At 37.5% G+C, this 21,518-nt stretch overlaps 1 protein-coding gene and 1 pseudogene across 1 annotated transcript; one reads left to right on the top strand and one right to left on the bottom strand.

Moving 5' to 3' along the window:
• Positions 1 to 33: 33 nt before the first annotated feature.
• LOC130868629 (peptidyl-prolyl cis-trans isomerase A-like) lies at positions 34 to 519 on the bottom strand. Its single transcript, XM_057760781.1, has 2 exons — positions 449 to 519; positions 34 to 355 (listed from the first exon to the last, which is right to left on the bottom strand). The coding sequence occupies exons 1-2, from the start codon at positions 517 to 519 to the stop codon at positions 34 to 36; spliced, it is 393 nt and encodes a 130-aa protein (XP_057616764.1).
• Positions 518 to 21,518, top strand: part of LOC130868628 (peptidyl-prolyl cis-trans isomerase D-like) — a 74,471-nt pseudogene continuing 53,470 nt past the window's right edge.

Genomic DNA, 21,518 nt, shown 5'->3' with positions numbered 1-21,518 from the left:
AAAATAAATGTCAGGGCCCACAAGTCAAAAGAATTAGAGTTGTCCGCAGTCGGAAATGGTGATCTTCTTGCTGGTCTTGCCATTCCTGGACCCAAAACGTTCCATGGCTTCCACAATGTTCATGCCTTCTTTCACCTTCCCAAAGACCACATGTTTGCCATCCAGCCACTCAGTCTTGGTGGTGCAGATAAAAAACTGGGAACCATTTGTGTTTGGTCCAGCATTTGCCATGGACAAGATGCCAGGACCTATATGCTTCAGGATGAAGTTCTCATCCTCAAATTTTTCTCCATAGATGGATCTGCATCCAGTGCCATTGAAGTAACCACCCTGGAACATGAATCCTGGAATAATCCTGTGAAAGGAAGAACCCTTATATCCAAATCCTTTCTCTCCAGTGCTCAGACCACGAAAGTTTTCTGCTGTCTTTGGAACTTTGTCTGCAAACAGCTCGAAGGAGACACGGTCCAAGGGCTCACCATAGGTTGCGATGTCAAAGAACACGGTGGGGTTGACCATGGCTGCAGCAAGTGGTAAGAGGGGACAGTGGCATCTGCAAAGCAGGGAAGTCCTAATGTCTTAAAACATTTAAATGCCATATTCTGGAGGTCTCTGAAAGATCTGAAGAATACCTAACTGAAACATGTCTCTCTCTAGAAAACCTAACTAACATGACCACAAACTTGACTATTATAGATGACTATTAACCTATATTTCTTAATTATACATTACATTTTTAGATGAACTACACAATCACAATACCTTAATCAAGAGAAGAAATATACATATAACAAGATTGACCTTAAATTTGTATCAATAAACCAAGATCCATACCAATGTAAATCTCTATAGCATATCTCCCTTTAAATGTAAAAGGACATTTATAAACAGTATTTGGGAATATGGGCATAATTATTGTCCAATATGCTTCCTGCTCTTTATTGGGTGAAGTAATTTTTGAGGGGTATTCAAAGCAACCTTTTGGGGGTCTTGGTCCGTCAAATCATATTAGTCTGGAAGCAATGCACAGGTTTCCATCCTCTGTGGAAACAAAAGAAGAATGTCTTTTCCAAAGCAACATAGCCTTAGATTCAAATTTTGAATTCAAGATACCTTTGAAATATGCACTTTGGCTTAGTTTAGCAGTCCCCAGAATCAAATGTCTCTCTGCAGTCAAAAAAAAAAATCAAAGATAACACAATAAGATACATAATCCAGACTCTGTGAATTTTCCATCGTTATGTGGCTTGTTTAGTTTTACACTATTACTTTTTGATATTTATTTTATTTTTTTATCTATTTATTATGTATATAATGTTCTGTCCGTGTGTGAACCTGCAGGTCAGAAGAGGGCACCAGACCTCATTACAGATGGTTGTGAGCCACCATGTGGTTGCTGGGAATTGAACTCAGGACCTTTGGAAGAGCAGCAACACTCTTAACTGCTGATCCATCTCTCCAGCCCTGACATTTATTTTATTATATTTACTCCTTTAATCTATGGCTGTCTGTACTCTATCTCTTTAAAGACTTCACCTTTTTAAAAACCATTTGCTTCCTTTTATAACTGTCTATATTCTTTTTCTTCTCTCTCCCAAGTCAATGTACATTTATCCAACACTGTGACCCATTTAGAGGTCTTTTATGTCTGAATCTGTCCTATTCTGTATCTTTAATTATTTACTGTCCAGAAGTGCTTCTTAAAATGCTAAACACTTCTTAAAAACTTAAGTGGTGCCATTGCTAGGGGAAATATGGTACTGCCTGCTATAGGTCCAAAGCAGTTTCTTTATTCATTAATGGTAATCACAACTTACAGAGGGAAATCCCACATCAATCTCTTATCCATATATCTACAAATACTTGATGCTACCAAAGAAATCTCTCTTTATAACAAAGAGACCATGAAATAAAACCACAACTGGGCTCAATAAAGAGATCAATGGAAGCCGGGCGGTGGTGGCGCACGCCTTTAATCCCAGCACTCGGGAGGCAGAGGCAGGCAGAGCTCTGTGAGTTCGAGACCAGCCTGGTCTACAAGAGCTAGTTCCAGGACAGGCTCCAAACCACAGAGAAACCCTGTCTCGAAAAACCAAAAAAAAAAAAAAAAAAAAAAAAAAAAAAAAAAAAAAAAAAAAAAAAAAAAGAGAGATCAATGGATTGTGGGGAGCTGAGTCACAATAAATATATCTACATCTGATCTCCTGAATCTATGACCTAGGGAATATTATGGAAGGGGAACCAGAAAGATTGTAAAAGCCAGAAGTACCAGGAAGTCTTCTGTGAAACAGTATTTCCTGAAAATATCTGCATAAACAAGACCAGAGCAATGACAATATCAGTGGAAATGCTAACATGGAAAGAGGGAGAAAAAGAACTACAAGCACTTCAGTGCTGAGAGAAGGAGAATAAGTCTCCCCAGGAATGAACTCTTATGAAGAGTGAACAGCCTTGAAACAATATACTCACCACCAACAAAATGGACTCAGCAGGTGGTATGTATGTATATATATATACATATATATATATATACACATTGTGTATGCACATAAACATCTTTCTATGTGTCTGCAAAACGAATAAAGAAAGGGAGACTATTAACTTGATAGTAGAAAGACATGTAAGGATTTGATGGACAGCAGTTGGAGAGGCTAGAGGTAGGAAAGGAAGGGGAAAATGATGTCATTCTATTTCAATTAAAACCACATTTAAAAATTTAAAAGCATTAACTACAAGAGAAAGTTTGAAAATTAAACATTGCAACATACACCAAAGATTAACTTTTTGATACTACATGCTGAGAAAAAATGGTAGGAAAATACTGTCTTTATTTTTAGTAAATGAACCATTATGTTTATTTAAGAGCCCAAACTCCCATGTTCAATGAACCTGCAGTCCAAATTAAAGGGCCATATTGGATCTGAGTCAAGGTGTTTCAGGTGGCATTCACAACATTGCATGATATGTTAACACTTCCAGTTAAAGTGAATGCTTTGTGTTTAGAACCAAGGTTGCCTTAAATTGCCCAACACAGCAAGGACAAGAATTTCTGGAGACACCTCAGATTCATTTCACATTTGATTTTGAATTAATTTTTAGCTGTTGCACATTCACAAACTGTTAGAAGTTTGGAGGAAGACCCCACATTTAGGTATGTAATCACATATGGAGCCAGGGCCTAGACTATGCTTTAGACTAGTAACCCTTGTACTGCTTCCATTTTCTCCCTTTCAGAGTGACAGTGTCTGATGCAGCATGCCATTAGCATTTGGAAGAATGCCTCCAATTTTATGCATATGAGCAGAAAGGATTGGAAGCAATTGATAAGGACACAGTAAACATAGCAGCTCATGAAGGCTCTTGCTTTGGTGTTCAGTTACCTTGAGCTGTTTGACATAATCTGCTTTGTAAGAACCTTGAATATTCCCCAAATTCTTGAGAAGTCATTATTTTATTTATTTATTTGACTTTGACAATTTCATACATATGCATAATACATTGTTATTATTACCCCCATCCTGTTCTCAACCTGCTCTTGCTGAAATACTCTGAGAATTCCTGCTCATCTGCATCTATTCAATGGGACTGCTGTGCACACATCAATTTTATGAGATGTCTAGGTAAGATAACTTCAAGGTCAAAGGAATAAAGATAAAGTCTGTAAATATTCACAGTCATATTGTACAGTTAGAGGAAGATCTTGCACAAACTAAGATGTTTTTCCCCAAAATGACAGAGTTTTCAGTTTAAAAATTGTATCAACCAGAAAGCTAAACTCAGTTAATTTAATCTCAATAAGAATAATAGTGCAAACCTCTAGGGCTTTGCATCAAGACCATACCATCTGTCTAAGTTAGGGTTTCTATCTCTGTGAAGACATACTATGACCACAGCAACTCTTACAAGAAAAGCATTTAATTGGGGTGGCTCACTCTCAGTTTCAGAGGATCAGTCTATTATCATTATGGTGGAGGACATGGCACTGTGCAGGCTGATATGGTGCTGGCTACATCTTGATCAGAAAGCAACAGTTGTCTGTGACACTGAGTAAAGTATAAGCAAAAGGGACTTCAAAACCTAACCCCACAATGACACATTTCCTTCAACAAGGCCACACCTACTTCAACAAGGCTACACCTCCTAATAGTGTCACTGCATATTAGCTTATGGGGGCCAATTACATTCAAACTACCACACCATCTATATAAGGAAAAGTGGTCTTTGAAAAGCTTTCAAGTTATGCTACTTGGTCCTAGTTGAGATTGGGCACAAGACATAAAGGTCTTCTGATCTGTGTGTTATTGGAGTCACCACATCATACATGTGTGTGGACATAGTAACTACTTCACTTTCTGTACAAAGAATATTTAATATACTAACTTCCTATGAATAGAGAGGGTATCAGGCACTTACATGAATGGATGACCCAGATGACCAGAGCAACTGTTTGTTGCATTATTATCTGTCATCTCATCAAGCAATGATAAACATGGAATTTAGGCTTACAAATTCAAAGCTGTCAATCAGAAGCAAATGTGGTTGTTGTCTGTGCAGTGAGAATGAACCCAGGACCTAATACACTAACCACTCAAGTACTCGACTACTGATCTAAACCTCCAGCCTCCAGAAGCAACTTCCTTTCCTGATTAATGACATCACACCTTTAAAGAAGGATTCAGACCATAAATGAATCACTCTTTTAAATTGTTCTTACCTTCATTATAAAGTTGGTTCCAGATAGCAATACTTTGTATAGTTAGTCACATGAAATATGTTCTTATTCCAACAAAATAGTATCTATAGAAGTATTTTTCTACATTGGAAAAGAAATGCCTTGTTCAGTTATACTAAGAACATATTTTTGTTTCATATAGTTACAAGCAAGATTCAGGTTTCATGATTGAAAGATGGTGCTGCTCTTTAATAAATTCTAAAATATCCTTTAACTGTAAACTACAAAATTGCAAATAAGATATAAAACTCTTGAAAATATTTCAAACACATAACTTCAAATGATATCTACTCAAATTATTTTCTCAGTAATAAAGTATTATAATATTAAAGATGACAAAAGAACCAACATTTTATACACATAGCTTCCTTGAAAGCATCAAAAAAAGAAATGATTTTCATGAAATAAAGAAATATGTTCATGAAATTGTGTTATTGTTGCCAAGCAAGTAATAGCTTCTTTTGACATTGGTGCCAAATACTCCAATAGAAAAAAAAACAACTAAAAGGAAAGAGTTTCATATTTACCAAAATTCTACCTCTAGTAAATTTGTAATAGAAAAAAGATGTAAAAAGTCAATTTCTCTTTTGTAGGTTAGACAAAAAGCTCAAACATACAAAGTGGACTGATATCATGACTCACAGTGTTTTAAATTGTTTGATTTGACAATAATGAAACTGAAGTAACAAAATTATGTAAAAATTATCACTAAAATTGACCAGTGCATATTGTGAGGAACATTACTAGATGATCACCATGTAAAAAACTAACTCTCTGACATTGTTTTCCAACATATAGTGCAATTGCCCTAAACATTTTAAGAATTTGTGTGACTAATAAATACATTTAGTTTTTCAATAATATCCACCAGTGAAGTATGTGACATGTCAAAATTAAAATTTATTAAAACTTTGGAAGGACTTGGGGGAGGCAAGAATATGATGAAAATATATTCAAATTTAAAAATTGTTTTAAATAATAAAATATTTTAAAAAATAAAGGCTGGAGAAGTGGATCAGTGATAATATGCTTAAGGTCTTGAGTTATCATTAGCATGGCCGAAAAGGGAGAAAGAAAACAAGGAAAGGAGAAGGAAGGAATAAAGAAGAAAAGGAGATAAGGAAAAGGAAGGGGGAGGAAGCTGGAACTGCAAAAGGAAGGAGGTAGGAAGGAAAGAAGGGAAGATGGAATAAAGGAAGGAAAGAAGGAAGGAAGGAGGAAGGAAATGTTATTACAGACCAAGTAATATGATGCTATATCAAATATCATATAATCTGGTGACCATGTCTATTAAAAGCAAGATGGTGGAGCAAATGAACATTCAGATTTTAACATGACACTCAGTTTGATGAAGACAAATGTTTGCAACTGTTTATCTACCATGGAGAACTTATTTTCTAATAGCTGAAATTTAAAATTCAAATAATTTGTTTTTATTGTATTAAATGATTCATAAGCATTTATTAATATAATTTGTCTTGAATGACTAAGCTTTTGTAAATAAATAATATACAAATGAATTTTTTTACCTGACAAATGAGCATCCCTTTCAAATTTATATAAAACCTATACTATTTGTGCAAAATGTGGTCTTAAGTGCTTCCCTTTTGTAAAGTAGATGAGGGAACTGAATACAACAGAACACAGGTAAATGGTGCTAATAACATTATTGTACTTGTTTGTGTTTGAGTTTATCAGTGATAGATAGAAGATAGATGATAGATAGATAGATGATAGATGGATAGATAGATAGATAGATAGATAGATAGATAGATAGGAAGTAGATGGCAGAAAAATACATGTATGGACTGGTGATAATAAAGTATTATGAACAAAAATTTAACTAATTCATTTTTATTTGCTGGTGGTCCATCAAAAAATGTGACATTGAGGAAAAATAAAAAGAGCATAGTGGGTTGTCTAGATGGTTCAGTGGGTAAAGGCACTTGCCACCAAGCCTCACAACCTTAGTTTGATCCCTAAATCCAAAGGGATAGAAAGAGAAAATCAACTCCGTAAATTGTCCTGTGGCTTCCCCATATGTGCCAGAGAACACACATCCCCTCAAATAAACAAATTAATGTAAAGTTTGATTTTTTTAAAAAGGAAAAAAGAAAATAAAAAAAGAACTTGACACTGGGAGTATGGCATATGGTAGAGCAATTGCCCATCATGCTTGAGGCAATGGGTACCAGCCCCAATAAGGCAGAAACAAAAAATCGTGCTGTAGATCAGTTGGTAAAAGTGCTTGACTATCATGTATGAAGCCCTGGGCTCAATAACTACCACCTCATGAAACCAGGCATGTTGGCACATCCCCACAACCTCAGGAAAGTATAAACAGAAGAATAAAAAGTTCAAGATGGTCATCAATTACATAGTGGTTTCCAAGTCAGTCTGGGATACATGAAACATTGTCTAAAAAAATGTAACATAGGTTTACATGGCAACACAGTCTTATAAGCCAACTGAAGTCAAGACAATTGGGTGACTGAGGCCTAAGCAAAACACTCAGGTGACTGAGGCAGGCCAATGGCCAGTTTGAGGCCAGTCCATGTTATACAATGAGTCCAAGGCTACTTTGAACAATAAGCTAAGACCATGTCTCATGAAATCAAGCAATAGAAACATAGCTCAGTGGTACAGCATTTACCTAACATATACAAGACCCTGAGTTCAATCATCATCACTATAAATGGAGGAGGAAGAAGAGAAGAGAAGAGAAGAGAAGAGAAGAGAAGAGAAGAGAAGAGAAGAGAAGAGAAGAGAAGGAGGAAGAGGTGAAAAAGACTGTTAGATTATAGAGAAATGATGAATCAATATACAGGAGGCTAAAACGCTAAGATGAAGTAAAGTTACACAGAGACTCAGACTGGAATAGTGTAGAATGAGTTGGAGATGAGGGAAGGATAGCTTTCAAGTTGGCTAGAGAGAAGGAATTGCAAAAAAGTTTGTTAGTTAGGTTCCTATTGCTGTGATACATGACCAAAAGGTTCGCTGGGATTATATACCTTGAGTCACAGTCCACTGAGGGAAGTCAAGGCAGGAACTCAAGGCAGAAGCCTGGAGGCAGGAACCAAATGGAACCAAACAAAAATGATGACAACCAACCAGGACAAATTAAGATATGAATTTGAACAGTTTTAAAATTTTTCCTTAAAGATTATAATTACAGCATTTCTCCCTTCCTTTTCTTCCTTCTAGATTTCCCCATATACCCCTCCTTCCTCTCTTTCATATTCATGGCCTCTTCTTTTTTTGTTTTTAGAGACAGGGTTTCTCTGTGTAATAGTCCTGACTGTCTTGAAACTCACTTTTTTAGACCAGGTTGGCCTCAAACTCCCTGAGATCTGCCTGCCCGTCTGGGGATTAAAGGCATGTGTGAACACCGCCTGACTCATACCCTCTCTTTTCATTAGTTTTTATTGCATGCATATATTTATATATGCATAAGCATATATAATCCTAGATATAACCTTCTCTGTCTGTATAATGTTACCTGTATGTATGTCTTTAAGGCTGACCATTTGATATTGGATCGATATACTCTTCCCTGGGGAAGACTGTTTCTCCTGCTTTCTGGATTCTTTAATTACATTTAGTTCTCTGTGTAGCACTGAGTCCTCATGGTTTTTTTTTTTTTTGAATTTGGAATTTGGACAGCTTTTAATATCAAGACTTTGAAGAGATCTAACACTACTATTTAGGCCAAGGTTAGTAGAGCTATTTATTGGTATAGGAAGTTTTGAAATGAAGTGTGGATGTACTTCAGTGGGAAGAGACCCAAAGGTGGTATGCTTCTTTTCAACATGCTGACATTGGAAATGCTGAATTAGGCCTAGAGATCGCCATTTAAGCAGTATCCTTTCTTAGGGGGAGTAGAGGTTTCATATATTCAATGGCCACACTGAAAGATTAGCATGACTCCAGCATCAATACATTTTCTTCCTCTATCAGAAGAAGACAAGCATCAGTTGCTCCTGCTATCTTAGTTCACCAAGGATTTTGCACAGCTATGTTACTATGCAATTGTAGTCACAGAGATTCTCTAGAAGATTGACGTATAGGAAGTTATATTAGACACGTGAGAGTCAAGATGATAAATGGGACTTCTCTGAATGAAAGTACACAAGTGTGTAGAGACTAGGCAGAAAAGTGTTAAGGAATAGAGAAATGATTGATAGAACAGACAGACAGACAAACGATAGACTGAAAGTCTACAAGTGTTAGTTAGCTAATGTAACTTTTGAAGGTGGTGAAACAATTCAGTATCTGTTGTCTAACAGGGCTCACACTAATGGTAACTATTATGCACTTGGATTGTGAGTAATGTGACTGAAAAACTGAAATTCAAATCTGACTTTTCATTAATTCGAATCTAATCACTTGTGGCTGATGGCAAACATATTAGAGAATATACTTACCTAGAGTGATGTATCTAGCATCTTATGTCACACCTGATTTACTCTCCTTTATCCCCTTCTTTAAGAGGGCATTCATTAAAACTCTGGGGTCACTGGAATTCTGGCAAGTGAGTTAGAAAACCATGCATGTTTAAAGCCACATAGTACTGGACTGTACAAACTGGTTTCCATACAGTACTTGACAGTCCTGAGGAGCAGCACTGAATCACTAGAACTCACATAGAAACAGGCATGGTGGTGTCTGCTTGTAATAACAGTGCTAGGGAATGGACACAGGAGACTCTTTGGGGCTTGCCTGCCGGCCACTTTATCTGAACAAACAAATGCCAGGTTCAGTGACAGATATTGTTTCAAAAAAGAAAAAAAAAGTAGAGAGTGAAAGACACCTGACCTCTGGACTCAGCGCCCACACATGAGCACACATATCCACAGAAAGAGATACAAATGATCACGTACTCATCTTGATGATTTAGTTTGCCCTTCATGCTTTCAATGTATTCACCACCTTCCAAATCGCTACCAACATCAAGAGCCTCCATACATTTTAAAGATGTATTTTTTACATATATGACGGTTCCGTCTGCATGTATGTAAGTGTACTACATGTGTGATTGGTACCCATGGAGGCCAATAATACCCCTGGGACTAGAATTACCGAGGGTTGTGAGTCACTATGTGGGTGCTGGGAATTGAACCTAGGCCCTACTGAAGAACAGCAATGCTGTTAACCTCTGAGCCATGTCTCCATCCCCAGGCATTCGCAAATTGATATTTAATTTATCTAAACTGACTTTTCATTAATTACACTTCTCGGATAATGGAACAATTTTTCCCACGGCCAAGGTATTCAAACAACTGGAAACTGCTTACTTTCAGTTCTAACCTGGCTCTCCAGGACCTGTCCTGTCTGTAGAAACAGATGTCTCCACCAGAGAAGCTTTAGCAATCTTTTTGTAAGAGTGTCTCTAGAGACTTTGGCTTCTGTGTATATCTTTAAGCTCCTTACAGCTGTAATCAACCACCTGGTTACCCTGGGTGTCAGAGAGAATTGTTGGTTCTGAAGATTGGAGGAACCATGTCTAGGGGCCTCACCACTGGGGACCATGAAATTAGAAGACAGCATCTTGGAAAACGTCCAGATAACTTGCAAGTCCTGCAAATGCCAGATGTGATAGTCTCCATGTTTGGGAACCTCACAGCTGCTTTTATTCTGTTCAGGGTATTTTCCTTTCGGTAGACCACCAGCTGTCCTACGTATTCCAACTCAGGTTACAACAGCACAGTTCACTTTAGCCCAGGGAAACTGATCCTCCTTTGCAACTCCATAACAAATTCCTGAAGAGGTGACCTCAATCATAAACCATCTCTGTTAAAGTAGACTCACAGGGGCTACTCGGAACAAAGCTGTAAACATCTTCCATCGTGTCTGTAAACGGGGTAACCTGAGGAGAGACTTTGCATAGCCGATATCTGGGATTTGGGTTCCCAGTGTGTAACTAGAGGCTTAGACATCTACCTAGGGTTATTTGGAGGGCAGTCAGTTACTTCAGGCAGCTAAGCAGCAGATGTGATCTCCGTGACAGCTGCCTGTAAAGTGCACAGTGTGCACAACACAAAGTCAATACGTGTGCTGAATGCTTCTCTTTGTTCTCCGTAAGTCTTAAAATTTTCCCATGCTATCTTGGACTTCCTGTGCACTAATAACTGGGAGTTCTTACAACAGTCCTTCAGAGATGGTCGTAGTTCTGTAAAGATTTTCAGTTCAGCACTGCACACATAGAGACACTGTGTATCCTTTCTGGGCATAGCAAAGTTTGGATGTGGTTTGACTGGTAAGGTTTTCTTTATGGGTAAGTCACTTAAACAGAGGAACTTGTGAGGCATTGCTACTAGTCTGTGAGGCATACAGAGAGTTGGTATGATTTGAGAATAGATTCACCTTTTGGGCTGACAGGATGGTTCAGTGGGCAAATCCACTTGCTACCAAGCCCAATGTCCTAAGTTTTCAATCCCCCAGACACATATGGTAAAGGAGAGAGCTGAGTCTCGGAAGTTGTCCTCATACCTCTAAATGTACACTGTGAAATATAAACGTATGTGTATGCATGAGTGCACACACACAGTAAATGAATGGAAGAAATGTTATGAAAAATTTAGATTTCTCTCTTCATATATCGAAAATAGCTGTTCTCTTGAGCATTGTGGTACTCAGCCTCAAAGCACCTGTTTTAAAATTGAAGACACAGAGATGATAGTGCCTGCTGTATATGAGATCCATTGTTATTTGGGGTGCAACTGCTGCCATAGTCTGGCACATAGAACACATTCCCTATATATGAGAACATGATTACTGGCATATGACCTGAAGCACATTTGTGAACATAACTCGGCGATGATTATACATGTGATCTGATGAGCAATCTCTGCTTATTGTGGGATCATTGACTTGAAAAGAGCATGGCTTGAGATAGTCTTTGCCATTGGCAGAAATCTTGAGACAGGTGGCTCAATAGTAAGAGTCTAGAAAGAAGTGGTCCCCATTATCATATTACTTCAGTGTTTTTAGGTGAGGAAAATGGAAATGAGGCATGATTCCTACATTTGGGGGGACAAAATAAATTATGTATATAATGTAGTTGTTAATATCTTTAGACAATATTAAGTGGGAATAAGTAAGGATTTGGAAGCATTCAGAAAACAGTAGTCCCCCACTTGATTTAAGACAAGCAATGTTTTGGGGTTGTTTGTTTGTCGAAACAGCATCTTATTGTAGAGCCTGCACTAGCTTACACTGCTCAATACTCCTGCCTCATTCTCCTGAGTACTGCTTCTATAGGACCGAGTCTCCAAATCTGGACAATATGAAAATATCTATATACTGGTGGGGTGACGTGAAACTTAGTATTTGGTAACATTTGGAGCATCTTGTGCCTATAGTGACAATAGAGGAACTGCTTGCTATGACTTCAGTGAAACCAAGGTAGAAATAGGCTACATGACCATGAAGCCAATCATGGAGAGGACACTTCACAGGCATAGGTAGACAGCTAAGTTTCATGGAACAATTCTCATGACGACATTTTGCTTCATCTGCTTCTAATTGGAATTTCCTTCAATTTGTTAGTCTGTTATCTTTGCAGGTTAACAAAATCCTGATAACATAACTAGCTACCTCTTCTGATGTTCTATGCCTAGGCTACTGAAAGCTTCGTGAGAGAAGTAGCAAAAACCTTTTCATCAGTGAACATTCTTTTTTTTTTCCTTTTGGTTTTTCGAGACAGGCTTCTCTATAGCTTTGGAGCCTATCCTAGAACTCACTCTGTAGACCAGGCTGGCCTCAAACTCACAGATCTGCCTGCCTCTGCCTCCAGAGGGCTAGGATTAAAAGTGTGCACCAGTGAATATTCCTTGCAGCAATCCAAACTATTGAGTAACATGCTGGCCAATGAGAAAACGTTGCAATGCCTAGCCCTTGCCTCAGTTTAAACCTTCATGCTCCCCTATGTAATGATTTACATTTCACTGTCACTTGACATAATCTAGATTTCCCTAGCAAGAACAGGTCAATGAAGGATTTTCTAGAATAGGCCAGCCTAATCTAGACAATTAGGATGGTCTTTTTATGTTCATTGATATAAAAAGACCAGCCTAACAGTCAACAGCAAAATTCCTTGGGCATGGCTCTCAGACTGTATTAAAGAGGTGAAAGTGAGTTTAACATGTGCATGCATGTGTTCCTTCTCTCTCCTCTTGCCCATGGCTGAGATGTGACTATCTACTTTTTAAAAAATATTTATTTATTTATTATGTATACAATATTCTGTCTGTGTGTATGCCTGCAGGCCAGAAGAGGGCACCAGACCTCATTACAGATGGTTGTGAGCCACCATGTGGTTGCTGGGAATTGAACTCAGGACCTTTGGAAGAGCAGGCAATGCTCTTAACCTCTGAGCCATCTCTCCAACCCTGTGACTATCTACTTTAAATCCCTACCACATGGACTTCCCTGTAAGATGCTATAGGAAGCTGAAAGAAAACCCTTGTCTCTTAAGTTGCTTTGCTCAGGCCGTTATATCACAGCAACAGATAATAAACTAATACACTCCACAGTACCCAAAATCCACCGAAGTGGATAATTTCTTTACCACACAGTTAGAAAAGGCACAAAAATCCTGATGAAGACAAATAAGAGGGACTGAAAAGGGTTGATCAAGAAAGACAACATCCATTTATGAAAAGAACAGATTTGAGAGACTAGTTGGTGCTTCCCATACAAGCTTGAGGACCTGTGGTCAATCCCTAGAACCAACATTGGCGTTTTGTTTGTTTGTTTAAGTTGAGCATGCAGGGGTGCTCCTGTAATTCCAGCACTGGATGGGTAAAGACAAAGAGGTCCCTGGACAGCCACAATAACCTAGTAAGGAAGCTCCAGGTGTACAGAAGGAGAGGATATGGAGGAGAGGAAAAGAGAGATGGGGAGGAAGAGAAAGACTGAATGATTACTTTTAGAGAAAGAGGGTTTGACAGAGCAGGCAGGAAGACTCGTTTTCAGCTTGTTAAGGAGTGTGCTCTCAGAAGGCTTTGGGGGCTACTTAGCCAAGACAACAATGGAAGGAAATTACACAATGTATATGGGACCTTACAGAGATAAATAGTCACAGTACTGACCACAGCCCTGAACAAGAGCAGAAACTGTAAGTTCATAAATGTGGATGAGGAGCAGGAGCCAAAATGACCAGAAGAGTTGTTGAAGGACAGCAAGGAAGAGAAAGAAGGCAAGGACCCAGAAGGGAAGGAATAATATCAGTTATCTTTTCCATGAAACTTAATGTGGTAGAAATTTAATATATTTGCAGAAACAATGTTGAAGAAACATTTATTAATATGTATGATATGTAAAATACTTCAAAACAAGAAATTATAAGGATAGAGTATAATGTATAGAATAATAATTCTAAAATGATGAAGTATTTTTCAAAAAAACTCTTTCTCATGAAATAGAATTACCTTAACATGGTATTTGAAGATGTACTTTACAATGGTTCACAGAGGGTCACGTGTCTGTGAAACAAGATCTGAGGAGGAATTCCTAGATTGTGATCACATAAACTCCATCAGATATACTAATTCCATTCTTTATTATGTGACGAGTACAAAAAAGGTTTAATTCACATGCAGATAAATGTGCCACTTATACCATGTGTGCTTTATATGGTGGCCATGTACAATAATACTTTCTCTGTGTGTTCTTGTGGTTTTAAGTAGTGAATTGTTCCAATGTGTTTATATTCTGCCATTAGTCAAAATAAACACTACCATACACTGGTCCCCACAAAGGGTTTATATCACTATTTTAGGCTCAATTGTACATTTGCACAAATGCTTACAGCAGGGCTTATCTTGCCATTTTAATATCAAAGCAAAAGAAGGCTGCTGCACTAACATGGTTTGATCCTGAAGACAAGCATTTAACCAAATTATATGATGCCAATATTTGATTATTTTTGGTAAGTTGTCAAGCCTGCAGTTAGTCTTAGTACTCATAATGAACAAATTAGTGGTTGAAACTTTGACAAAATGAGGTATTAGTTTATTTTTGCATATATGGTATATCACATTGAAATGATTTTTGCCAGGTTTTAAGCAAAGTGGCTAACCCATACATACTTCTGTGAAAATGTAAGCTCAACAAGGTATGATGCCATAAAAATACATCTTTAACTTTTTGCCTGGGTTTTCTTGCTGCCATTTCATTTTATTATTTATTTTTATTTATGTGTGTGTGTGTGTGTGTGTGTGTGTGTGTGTGTAGGTGCCTGTGGAGGCCAGAAGAAGGTTTCGAATTTCCTGAAGCTGGAGTTATAGATGGTTTGAGCTGCCTTGTGTAGATGTTAGGAACCAAATTAAAACTTTGAACCTGTTCAATAATATTAAGTATTCCTAACCCCTGAGACATCTCTTTAGTCCTGCCATTATAGAAACCATCTACCAGCCAGATGGTGGTACATGCCTGCCTTTAGCACTCAGAAGGCAGAGGCAGGTAGATCTCTAAATTCAAGGCCAGCCTCGTGTAAAGAGTGAATTCCAGGACAGCCAATACTGCAGAGAGAAACCCTGTCTCAAAAAAATTGAAAAAAGAAAAATAAAGAAACAATCTACTATGATAAACTAAGTCTATATTTCTTAATCAGTGAGTCAATTAGATGAAAATAGAAATAGTGAAAATGGTAGAGAATAAATTACACATCTGATGGACTGGATGAAAACGCAATCCTCACTGTTCTGAAAGCTGTCTTCAACTGACAATCATGCCTGTACATCATCCATCCCCATATAGAGGGAAACAAAATCTGTTTAATCAAAATGAGTACATAAAGACACTATTTATTTAAAAGTTCTGAGGTAATTCTTCAATAAATTTGGATATATATGATTCTAGGCACCTCTACCAATAAAACAAACAAAAACAAAAAAGCAGAGCTAAGTCATTCAAGCTTGCTTGATTTCACAATAGATGATTCAGGGAGCTTTGAGAGTTCTATTTATGTATAGAAAATTTTTATGAATTGCAATAAATAAATGATGCATGCTTATAATGGTATACTACTGTTTAGTCACAGAAAATAATAAAATTACTGCTATGTACTATAAACAATGAACCTTGAAAGCCCTATGGTAAGGATAGATGCAGGCTGCCAAGGGTCACATTTTATAGGAATATTCATGTGAAGTGTGCACAAAATAAGCAAATGCACAGAGACAGAAATGAGATTAGTGCTGGATTGGAGCTGAGGAGTAACAGGATCATATACAGGTGTTTATTAAATTGCACAGTGTTTCTTTCTGATATGATGATAATGTATCCAAACTGACTGTAGAAGCTGCAGGGCTCTGAAAATGCAAAAGAAACAAACAAAAAAACCACAACTACTGAATTTGTACAGATTTAAAGGGTGAGTCATATAGGGTATGAATTGCTTCTCTGTTGTTAACCTCTTTAATTTGCCTAGTTGTAGCAATGTTGCCCAGATCATGGACTAGGACACTGGAGAGTATACTTTGAAATGGAGGAAAAGATCCTAAGAGCTACAGAATCCTTTGTTTCTGGGTTCACATGTCTTCTTAGTGACTAATTCATAGTGCAGTCTTAGAAAATTGATTTTCTCCCATGTGAAATAAGAATGTCACATAGGCTCCTGAAGCTTGTTCTAAGAATATGATCATTTCAATGTAGAGCCTAACCTAACAGTGTGCTTGCCACACACACAGTTACCTAGACAATGCTTGCTCCCTTCCCCGCTTCACATCTCCTGCAGAATTTCTCTTCTGCTCACATTTCATTCTTGTGAGCAGGGGTCAAAATGTCATTTCATCCAATCCCTCCTTGGGAGATGACTGCGTTAGCATCAAGCAAAGCACACCGAAGCTTTAGGTTGGAATAACAACTACAGAAAACTTTGCTGTGAAAGTCATAAAAACTTGTCTGTGAGCAGGAAAGACACAAAAAGAGATGAAAAATTAGGGCTGGAGGACAGCAGTAGAGGAATACACCTCATTCATAACAGAAGCACTTTGCAGTTGGCAACACCCCCATAAATGACTAATCTCCAAAAAGAAATTTGATTCCTTCAACTAGAAGGAGAAGAAGTTGAACGCTGGCAGCTGTGGTGATAAATCTTCCTATCAGTTGTGGTTATGAAGCTGGAAAATCTCGAGCTAACTGTACTAGTGAATCATGCACATCTATTTCTATGTGTTTAAATATCTTTTTCCTTTATTTATACCGAGTTGGTTTGTAATAAAGCTGCCATTAAACTCTAATGTCAGAAAGCCACTGATGAGAACTCATTTTTTAACATCCATAATAAGTTTGCCTTTCTCTGCACAAATATTAAAATAATATTTCTACTTGAAGTGCTTAAGATATTATTGCCTTCATCCCAGCCACATAAAACTAAATTAAGGAGAGTACTTTTTGATTATATGTAGAAAATTTTAAAAATTGTTATTTGTCCAAAATGTGTGGTTTATAGATAGACTTCACATATATAATTAAGTTCAAGAGAATCCACAGCTCAAGCCCAGTGATGGAAAATCTTGTGGTGATTTAAAAATGCATAACCTTAGTCTCTAGATATGTTTCTACTTTCACACATGAAAGTACATGTCCCTGCTCTATAACTGAGGTGTTTAATACAAAGAGGGATTGGAGTTGGGGCAAGAGTGTGGGGAAGAATCACAGTGGCAGGAGAGGAGAAAGTTGCTATATTTAGTTAACAAAAGGAATGCTCACTTTCATCTTGGGTGCTCAGTGAGAATTTCCAAGAATTCTTACACTAGCCGTGGCTGCAGAACTTAGATCTGATCTAGAAGAAACTTTTTGCTTCTGGAAAGTTGTTCATTCATCCATTCTTGATAAGTATGTAGCTAAATCTTTCAATAGTACCATGATGAATTGAATTAAGAACTGTATTCAAGCTTGGCATGGTGGCACAGTCTTTGTGTCCCAGACCTTGGGAGGCAGTGGCAGGTAGATGTCTGTGAGCTTGAGGTTGGAATGGTTTACATAACAAGTTCCAGGCCAGCTAGCGCTACATGGTTAGGCACTGTCTAACAAAAATAATTGTTTTCAAACTATCAGTAGTTGAGTATAATTGACAAAAAATATATCTGAAGTATTATGGTCCAATGGTTTTGTGTTCATTCTGAAATAATTACAATAGCAAAGCTAATTGATAGATGCATGCACTTTTCACTGTAGTAATACTATTTAGGTATATTTTCTTGACATACAAAATATAATACAGTATTTTTATTTTTAGAAAAAGCTTTTTATAACCCAAGCCTGTTTCAAATTTGCTATATAGCTGAGATGACCTTGAAATCTTGACTCTTGGATCTCCAACTTCCAAGTGCTAAAATGCTAGGTGGAAGTCATCTCACCCAGCAACCACCATACCATACTCTAGACTTCTAGGACTTACTCATCCCACAAAGCCGCAACTGCAGACTTTGGACTATCTCCTCATTTTCTTCATCCCCCAGCCCTTAGACACTACAGTTCCACTCAATCCTATGAATTCAGATTCTGTAGATTCCATATATAATGAAATAGAATGTCATGAGTTAGTTCAGTTAGTATAATGCCCCCCCCAGGGTAATCCATATTGTCACAGATAGCAGGTTTTTCTTCTTCCTAAATATGGTGGCATTCTACTGTGTGTGTGTGTATGTACAATTTTTAGAACTAATTTATGGGCTTATGGACACTTTGGTTTAATTTTGTATGTCTTCATTTTTAAATGGTATATGTATGTCCGCTTTGCCTGAATGTGTGTATGTGCACAATGTACATGTTTGGTGCCAGCAGAGATCAGAAGAGGGGATTAGTTTCCCTCAACTGGAGATACAGATGATTGTGAACCTCCACGTGAGCTCGCGAAACTGAAGCCAGGTCCACTCATCCAACAAGAACTCTTAACCATTAGGCCTCTCTCCAGCTTCCTGATTTCACATATTGACTATTGTGAATAATGTTGAAATGAATATTGAGTATAGTTACCTCTTTGATATACCTTGCATTTGGATACATACCCAGAAGTGGCATTGTTGGGTCATATAGGCGTTGGCTGTTTTGTTTTTAATTTATGTGTGTATATGTGTAGCTTCCATACTATTTTCCATAATGGTCATTCCAATTTACATTCCTATCAATAGATGAATTGAGCACAAGGATTTTCCTATTTCTCTGCATGCATGTCAGCAATTTATAGACTTTGTCCTTCTGTAGTTGCTATTAAAACTGTAGTGAGGCAACATTTTATTGCGGCATTCAGTCTTCCTGGTGATTTGTGACATTCAGTATTTTTTTCATATACTGCTTACCCTTTCTGAGACTTCTGACAAATGTCTATGCAGGTTATTTGCCTAATTTTAAAATGAAATCATTTGTTTATTCGTTGGTGAATTGTGCTGCTCGTATATTTTGATGTTATGTTTTTAAAAGGTATATGATTTACACATATTTTCTTCCTTTTTTGCATTTTTTTTCTTGTAAAGCCAAGAACAGTGTGGCTCAGGTTAGCAATCTAGGGTTCCTCTAGGGTAAAATTGGAGGTGAAAACAGGAAACAGCCCCCAGAATCTCACCGGTCATCTAGCCTGGAATATGCAGCTTAAATAACACAGAGATATGATCTCAGACAATTTGAAAGGCAAGAAACCAACAGTTCATATACATGCTATACCATAAATGACTAGACTTACAAAATCGAACACATAAACAATACATACACACGCACATATGATGTGTTGAATTTGTATATGCACACACACACACATTCATTGCCAATACTAATTGAGCTTGTCTGTACATTTACTTCTACGGTTTTTACCATCATAGATCTTATGTTTACATCATTAATTCACTTTGAGTTGATTATTTTGTTTCATTTATTTTCTTAAGATTTTTTATGTATATGAGTGTTTTGTTACATGTATGCATGTATAGCCCTGGTGCCTAAAAAGTCCAGAAAAAGGTGTCTGATTCCCTGCAACTGGAGTTACAGAATGTTGTGAACTGCCATGTGATTGCTGGGAATAGGACCTAGCTCCTTTACAGAAGCACCAAGTGCTCTTAATGACTGATCTATCTCTTCAACATCTTGAGTTGTGTTTTTATAGGTGCAGACCCTCCACAAGCAAAAAAATAATGATACTTTAGTATAATTTGAAGTATAAATAGTATCACCACAGCTACATGGTAAGTATATGGTGCAATGATCTATCAATTTCACTCTACTGTGAGTTTAAACTCATTTTCTTCCAACACCATTGATATTTAAGAGGCTGTCATTTTTTTCACTGTGTGTTCTTGGCACTGTTGTGAAAAATCAGTTGACTACAAATGTGTGAGTAGTTTCTAGAGCTTTTCTGTGTTAGTAATCTGTCTGTTTGCAGTTATGTGTGTACCATGATGCTATAACTCCTATAGTATCGCAGTACACGTGGAATCAGGTGTATGATGGCATCAGCTTTGTTCTTTTGGCTCAGAATTAGTTCGACTATTCAAGGTCTTTTATAGTTTCTTTCAAATTTTAGGGATTCCTTCTACATTTCTGTAAAAATGAGAGTTGAAATTGTGGCAGGGATTGCATTGAATCTATAGAGTGCTTTGGGCAGTATGGTATTTAAGCACTATAATTGTAATACACGAGCAGTTGACTTGGCTTAGATTTCTTTCAACAGCGTTTACATATTTCAGCATGTACTTAGTATGACTTCTCAGAGGAATTCTGCTTCCATTCACTCCAAGCAGAGAAGGAGAGAAGGCAGTGACACACCAAAGACAATAATTCATTTACTCGGGGAGTCAGTGAGAGTAATTTGGGCTATATACAGAAGCATGAGTGAGGAGTTCCTTCCAGGATCTGGGGTAGTTCATGGCAGCCACCACTGAAGAAGTTTCTATCCTCCAGAAATTGTTGACTGCTTATGATATCCCAAAGCAGCTAGAGGAGGGAAGGATTTATTTCATCTAACACTTTGTACCCACAAAGGATGTCAAGACAGGAACTTAAGGTAGGAACTGAAGGACAAGGTAGGAACTCTTGGAGAAGCCATTAAGGGTGCTGATTTTTGCCTTTGCTCAGTTTGCTTTTTTAGACGCTCCAGAATCACTTGCCTAGGGTAGCACTACCCCCCAAGTGATCTGGACCCTTACAAATCAATCATCAATCAAGACAACACATCAAAGACTTACCTTCTTTTAAAATTACTTTAGCTTGTGTAAAATTGATATAAACCTAGACAGAACAGTTGATCCCATGTCTACTTAAACATCACTGATCAACCACAGCATTTCTTTTTTGTTGTTCCCAACAAGCCAAGTTAATAGCAATATCACAATATAAAACACTCTAAACTTTAAAAGTCCTATGATATTTAAAAATTAAAACATTTTTAAAAAAGCTCAGTCTCTTAAAAAATCTAAAGCCTCTTTCATAATTCAAAGTTTCTCAACTGTGGGGTCCTGTAAAATCAAAAGTAAGGTAAATACTTTTATAGTTCAACAAGGAAGGACCAGGTCACAGTCATAATCTGAACAAAACAAAATCAAACTATAACAGTGCAAATAACTCAGGTTTAATATCTGGGATTCACTCATGATCTTCTGAGTTACTCCAAAGAGCCTGAACTACTTCTCCAGCTTCACCCTCTGTAACATACAGCTTCTATTCTAGCCTAAGGCCAATGCCCCAGCTGTGGCTGTCATTGACTGTTGTCTCGTGGTATTGGCATCTCCAAAATGTTGGCATTTTCTGCTGCAACTGTGTTGTATGAAGGCCACTCATTTGTTCCTGG

The sequence above is a fragment of the Chionomys nivalis genome, chromosome X, assembly GCF_950005125.1.
Source record: "Chionomys nivalis chromosome X, mChiNiv1.1, whole genome shotgun sequence".
NCBI classification, from domain to species: domain Eukaryota; kingdom Metazoa; phylum Chordata; class Mammalia; order Rodentia; family Cricetidae; genus Chionomys; species Chionomys nivalis.
The sequence above is the reverse complement of the archived record's forward strand: the minus strand, read 5'-3'. Positions and strand labels throughout refer to the sequence as shown.

Coding starts and splice junctions, on each gene's coding strand:
- LOC130868629 (XM_057760781.1), bottom strand. CDS start 519: ATGGTCAACCCCACCGTGTTCTTTGACATCGCAACCTATGGTGAGCCC. Junction 356..448: donor GACCGTGTCTCCTTCGAGCT/GTTTGCAGACAA, acceptor TTCCTTTCACAG/GATTATTCCAGGATTCATGT.